We start from the raw sequence: 6,476 nt of genomic DNA on the forward strand, positions 1-6,476 counted from the left end.
ATGTCACCGATAAAGGAGCCCGAGGGCCATCCACGTGACGTCATCTCTTTGGCGCAGACGATAGGACTGACGTCGGTCGGACCATCCGCCTCTTGCTGTAGGTAAGTCGGTTGCATCACATTCTTTTCTAGGTCTCTTTCTACTCATCTTTGCTATTATTTCAAGGTAGCATTTGACAACCTGCAATCCATTCGTGCAATTCCTCCTCCAGACGTCGTCATTGTAGAGGGAAAGATTGCAGCCATTATAGCTTTAGCATTACAAGGAATTGTCTTATTGGATCAACTAACTGTAAACGACAGAAGAAAATGATTGCAAGGCATTTCTATTCAGCAATTCATTTGTACTCGCGCAGCTTAAGGTTGCCACGTGTGCTGTCACCAGGTATGCTGCTGCATCTTGGTCACAAGTCCATGAGCAGAGTTTTAGTTTTGCACCATCTTTGCAATTCCAATGATAAATCATTGCTTAGATGGAAAGTGTTGCAGGATAGCTGAATTGTTGATACACATCATCAGTCTTGATAGATCCAATCATTGTCTACATAATCATCTTACAATAAATCGTGTGTATATTCATCCTAAATTTGTCATTGATATCTGCTGTGCAGGATTAAATGCTTGGTCTACCTTTCGACTGGCAGCGACCACGACCATGAAGTATAATAGTAAGTAGACACACTTTTCTACATTAAATCATGCGTTCTATAGATACACTGGTGGACAGGAGTTGATTAGGATGCAAGCATTGATAATCCTCATCGGGCAATAGTTCAAGGATACGGTATCACAGGCATACAATCAATCAGTCCTCCATCAAAAACTTTGATGACTTGTAGATACAGGCTTATAAAATAGAAATAGCGATTGCAGCATTCATGCCATACTTGTATTTTTATACCAATCACACAGTTGAAGTAGACACTACATCCAACTTACTTGATATTCAAGTGTAAAAAGTGATCAAGACCTTTTAGAAAGCAATTTTCAAAGTGTGATCCTATTCGTTGGCAATAGGACTGTAGACTAGAAATAGTAATACGTAAGGAATGCAACGTTTTGGTCACCTTTACAAGGCTGAGAATACAGCCCATGATGAGGTAGACGTATAGAGGTAGTTATCATCAAGTATGGCATAAGCAAGGATGCCATAGTGTACATCATGATAAAGTCATTATACAGGAAATACATGCGTGCATCACTTCGTACAACTTCACAAAGCTGAGAAGAGTAGAAATCCATGATGAGGCATATGGATGCAATAGGAAGGAAAGGAGTCGTTATACAATCATGTCTTATCATCAAGGATAGTAGTATAGATCATGACTGAGTGATTATACCGTAAATGCCCTACGCCCATAACTTAGTAAAATGCAATAGACTAATGATGCTTGCAATTGCTTCGTGATGGACAGATACTGCATTAAAACAAGATTCTAGTCACCATTTTGATGCACCAACTCAACATTTGAAAAATCGACTACAGCCCATCGATGAAGATGTGTAAGTCTTTTCTGACGCGTATATTAACGGTTGATAAGTAGTGGATATTGGCTACACAATGGATCTCGAGATATCATGATAGAATTTTGATGGCTTCGCCTGTTTTCCAAACTAATAGTAGTTATTTTGAATGATTGCAGTGACAACTTTGCACAGTTTCCATTAGATGAAACATTGGTATCCAGACTGCATCAACTTGGTTTCAATCGTCCTTTTCAAATTCAAGCAGTTAGCCTTCCTTATACATTGAATGGCAGGTGATGCATAAATGCAGTATTGCAAAACTACTTTCTTGTATTGTTTGCCGTGTTTGCAGATTTGTAATCATATCTAACTCTGGATGATTTCAAATGCTATTGTAGAGATGTATTAGGGAAAGCCCTTACTGGTAGCGGTAAAACGTTAGCCTTTGCTTTACCAATTATTCAAAAATTATCGCAAGGGTAAAGGGATTAAATTTGCTCGATAGTTAGTGCTATATTGTTCTACAGACTGTGTTATTGATAAGGTAATACTAAGCAAATGGATGTAAATATCAATTGTAGTGAGAAAACGGGTAATCCTCGAGCCATCGTCATTGCTCCTACAAGAGAGTTATGTAGTCAAGTTCATGGGTAAATTGCTTATTCATCATGTTGACAAGCCTAGTTCAATAAATTCTTGAAGTGACATAAATCAAGAAACAGTTGATTTAAACGTCATAACCATAGATGCAATATCAATTACTAATAATCATATCAAAATGCAGGTGTATTGCTGATTTATCAAGTACAATAAAATCTGTTGCATTGTATGGTGGTACTGCTTACGGTCCTCAAGTAATTGGCTAATGAATGATACTAAGCTTTTTTACTTTACGAACGACTATTATACGCGTCTATTTGTCTAACAGTATCAAATATTTCATTGTAGACCTCAAAGCTAAGAAGAGGTGCTGATGTTATATGTGCTACACCTGGACGATTAAACGATCACCTGAAGCGTAACAATTTTGTAAGTTACTTTTACCCTTATTTAAATAATATCGCGGAATAGACAATGCGGTATGATGGTGCTGCTATCTTTTTAAATAGTGTCATAATACTGGATTTTTTTACATGTTCTAATCGATCGCAGGTTTTAGATGATGTTCAGTTATTAATTTTGGATGAAGCTGATGAAATGTTGACCCCAAATTTTAGAGTAAGAGTTGCATTCCCTTCATAGCTTTTATTTTTAACTATACCATAAGCACTAAAAGACATGATTTTGTTAGGAACAAATTGAAAATATTCTACAGGATAGCCCCCAAAACAAACAGGTTTTAATGTTTGGTGCAACAATGCCACGATATATCAAAGAAATTGCCAAGAAGTATGTATGTTAGGAGATGCATCATTTTTTTTTGCTACGATAAACGCTAGTCGAATTACCTCAGGTGCCTAGAACATAGCTATAATATTAGCATATAGTGATGTTCCATAGCCTGAGGGAAATCATTTTTCAGTTGTTTTTCACACGGGATACATAACATGAGGTATTCTCGTATAGTTCTTGACTGATACACTTCCTGCTCCAAATATTATGATGATTTTATAATCCATGTAATGTGCTGTGATGTCTTCTCACTATTTCTGATATTGGTTCATTTAAGATATTTAAAAACTCCAGAAGTAATCGACATAACCAAAAAGGGTTCTCCATTTCCCAAAACTGTAACCCATAAGGTAGATGCTTAGTTCCATACCAGATGATGCCTTTTAAGGAGTATTATATAGTTAAACACATGAAGCCTAGTTTTAGGCTTCATATTTTTACCATTGTGTCTTGCTGATCATTCTTAAAAATTAACTTTTGGCATATATAGGCCGTCAAACTATTAAACTGGAGTTGTCGTTCATTAGCAGTTAGAAATATTATCGAGGAAGAGGGTATCCAGCGGTCGGTTGTATTTGTAACAACAAAAGGTCAGCCAAGTATACCTATTAATCACCTTACATTTGGTAATAGTTTTATGACTAATTTTTATATCTTGACTTCAACCATTAAAGTGGAAGCCAACGATTTAGCTCAAAAGATCAATGGTTTTGGCTTACCTGTTAAACCATTACATTCTGATTTAAGTCAGAATAAAAGAGAGGAAATTATAGAAGCATTTAGAGTTGGAAAATTAAAGGCAATCGTTGTAAGTTTATTGTTGACATTTTAACCTTGTGATTACCGTATATGTAGTACAATACGCTTAGTGATAATATTGGGAGTTCCGGAAACACTTGAAATGTGTCTTATCTAATACTCCACTCGTTTTGCTATATATAATTAGGCAACCGATGTAGCTGCTAGAGGATTAGATATTCCTGAAACTGATTTAGTAATTCAAGGTAAGAAATTACTAAATATTTCAGCGTATAATAATGATCAGTATGTCATTTGCGTAGCTTTACCACCCTTTACCATTAACATATCAACGTTCTTTTTTTTATAGTTGCTCCACCACCTAACGGATTTGACTTTTACGTGCATCGTACTGGTCGCACAGGCCGTGCCGGTCGTTCTGGAGTTGCTGTACTAATTTATGGATCCGATCGCAAAGATCGATTATTTTTAAAGGAGGTAGTATAAACGGAATCTGCAGATGTTTATCTGAAATTTAAATTTTATGTCTAGATATTGATGTCGTTTACAAAAGTAAACTTTGATTTAAAGTCATATACTTATCAATGATGATAGCTCAGACAGCAAGTACAAGTAGAGGAAAAATCACCGTTAAAGTTTGAAGAAATTGCAAAATATGCAATTAGTGCCGCGGGTGATAGACTTCAAGAGGTAAAGTAGTGGCATTGTTATCATGATAGCATACTGTACTCTTTTGAGATAGATTTTACCAGTAGCCGCACGCTAGATGCTAGCCATGAATACAGCTTAACCATTGTGAATTTTATTTGGATGTAATAGGCTGATCAGAGATCGATAAAATTTGCTTTACCAAAAGCGCAAGAAGTAAGTTGAAGATACTAAACAACCAAAATTTGCTATATACACTTCATTCTCTCGTATACAGTGTGCAAAGAGTAGCACATAAATCTGATCTCAATATTTGGATATATTTGACGTTTTAGCTCTTACAAAAAGAAGAAACTACTGACGGAAATGGTCCTGCTGATGTTTTAGCAAAAGCGTTGTTGGTTTTAGCAGATTTACCGAGCTTAAAACCAAAGTAAGTTTTGATAATCGTACACAGCGTAGCAGCGACTCTATACCTATAAAGTTGGTAAGTGTACTAAAATAGATATTATCTTTTAGATGGAGTTCAGACGATGCAGATGACGACTGGGATAGAAAGCGTTCTAAAAGGAAATTTTCGAATAAGGACGATAATTACTCTAGTAGGAGATATGAAAATTTTGGTAAGAGTGATCGCGATTCTAGTAGGAGACGTGAAAATTTTGGTAGGAGTGAGCGCGATTCTAGTAGGAGACGTGAAAATTTTGGTAGAGGCGATCGTGATTTTAGTAGGAATCGTGAAAATTTTGGTAAAGGTGATCGAAATTCTAGACGTCGAGAGTTTGGTAAAGATTTTGAATACACACGTTACCGAAAAGATGGGAATAGGGATTCTAAAATGGGTGAAGGAAGAGGAAGATCGAAAGGAGACTGGGGTAAAAAATTTAGCCGAGAATTTTTTGATGAGTAATAATTATAATAATCCAAATGGAATTGATAGCTTGAATTGTATAGTTCAGTAATTTAAAGAAATCGACTTCTTTCAGGACAGTATTATTTTATGTTATCTGCTCTATAGCATTATAATAACAAAAGACACCTGTTATATATAAATTATATGGCGAGAAAAAGTAGGCTAAACATTATTATAGCAAGAAAGATCTAAAATTATGCTTGCTTTAATGTGAAATTGTCACTATCGGTATCAAAATTTAATTTATAACATTATCTTTGATTAAAAATATTTGCATTACATTCTTGACTTTGATAATTACATTTTAGGAGAGGATTTTTTACTTTTTTTAAAATGTGCATTTGAGTTGATATATAAGAGTATGTAAAGTTCGAAGATGCGTCTTAAGCTATTCTCATGTTAGGCAACATGATGTATAATTAATTTGTTAGTTTGTAATAGATATCTCTTTTCATGACGCTGTAAAGATATCAGTCTTCATCTTTTAAATCCGAGTTTGCGATATCAATATACAACTGTAGTTGGCCGTTGATTTTCTTTGCTATAGATAAATACCTGTTAATAAAACAAGTCTGTCGTTATGAATACCAAAGAATCACTCTTGATTATATTTTGCTACATACAAAACGGTGTTTACTCGTAAATCAATCTTGGTCAATCAAATTATCTTTGTGCAATCGAGCACTTGCAAGTGTATTGTAGCTTCTCAATCTAGTTTAAATTTAGTAGGCAATCTGTCAATACTGCATTACTTACTTTCCTTTATCAATTACAGTGGCATCTTCACGATGAAGGATATAGCGACCACTAATATAATACATTGAATCTTTGATGATGACTCCATAACCATCGTAAAAATATCGACTTTGCAAGCCATATTCTTTACCCATAATGACCACTTCATCAAAATATTCCGTAATGGCTAAAGATAGAACAAAAAAAACTGAAAATTTTCATAATAAAGACAATACGATATAAAATAATCAAGGAGTAGTAATTGATAGCCACACAGATTCAATTAGTACAACTGATAATATCTGTTAACTTCTTATCTCTTCGACATTTTGAAATAATAGCAAAGTCATCTTGATGCTTTTATTTTGCACATTGAAAATCTTACCTTGCCTACCTACAATTTCGCAATGACCCGGAGGTAATAATACGGCGTCATCAGTAAATAAATGATGGATAGCGCCTAAGTCTTGTTGATTAAAAGCATCTTGTAACATTTTATTAAAAGCACTAATTTCCTTCTTCAGTAAAGGATCGACAACAAAATCAGATGTTTCACTTGACAT

The 6,476-nt window shown here is 34.9% G+C and overlaps 2 protein-coding genes across 2 annotated transcripts; one reads left to right on the plus strand and one right to left on the minus strand.

The window, feature by feature from the left end:
- On the plus strand, positions 1-5,175 carry TRIADDRAFT_55837 (uncharacterized protein; the record flags this gene model as incomplete). The annotated part of the gene is made up of 20 exons (XM_002111581.1): positions 1-101; positions 356-384; positions 611-667; positions 1,415-1,502; positions 1,643-1,759; positions 1,865-1,945; positions 2,048-2,116; positions 2,251-2,320; positions 2,415-2,495; positions 2,619-2,684; positions 2,782-2,855; positions 3,136-3,208; positions 3,349-3,448; positions 3,533-3,666; positions 3,805-3,862; positions 3,967-4,094; positions 4,212-4,307; positions 4,437-4,481; positions 4,601-4,698; positions 4,785-5,175. The coding sequence occupies 20 exons, from the start codon at positions 1-3 to the stop codon at positions 5,173-5,175; spliced, it is 1,956 nt and encodes a 651-aa protein (XP_002111617.1).
- Positions 5,176-5,648: 473 nt separating this feature from the next.
- TRIADDRAFT_55838 (uncharacterized protein) lies at positions 5,649-6,476 on the minus strand (the record flags this gene model as incomplete). The annotated part of the gene is made up of 3 exons (XM_002112087.1): positions 5,649-5,733; positions 5,935-6,100; positions 6,299-6,476. 3 exons carry the CDS (start codon positions 6,474-6,476, stop codon positions 5,649-5,651), a joined length of 429 nt encoding a protein of 142 aa, XP_002112123.1.

This window comes from Trichoplax adhaerens, genomic scaffold (assembly GCF_000150275.1).
Source record: "Trichoplax adhaerens TRIADscaffold_4 genomic scaffold, whole genome shotgun sequence".
Taxonomy (NCBI): domain Eukaryota; kingdom Metazoa; phylum Placozoa; class Uniplacotomia; order Trichoplacea; family Trichoplacidae; genus Trichoplax; species Trichoplax adhaerens.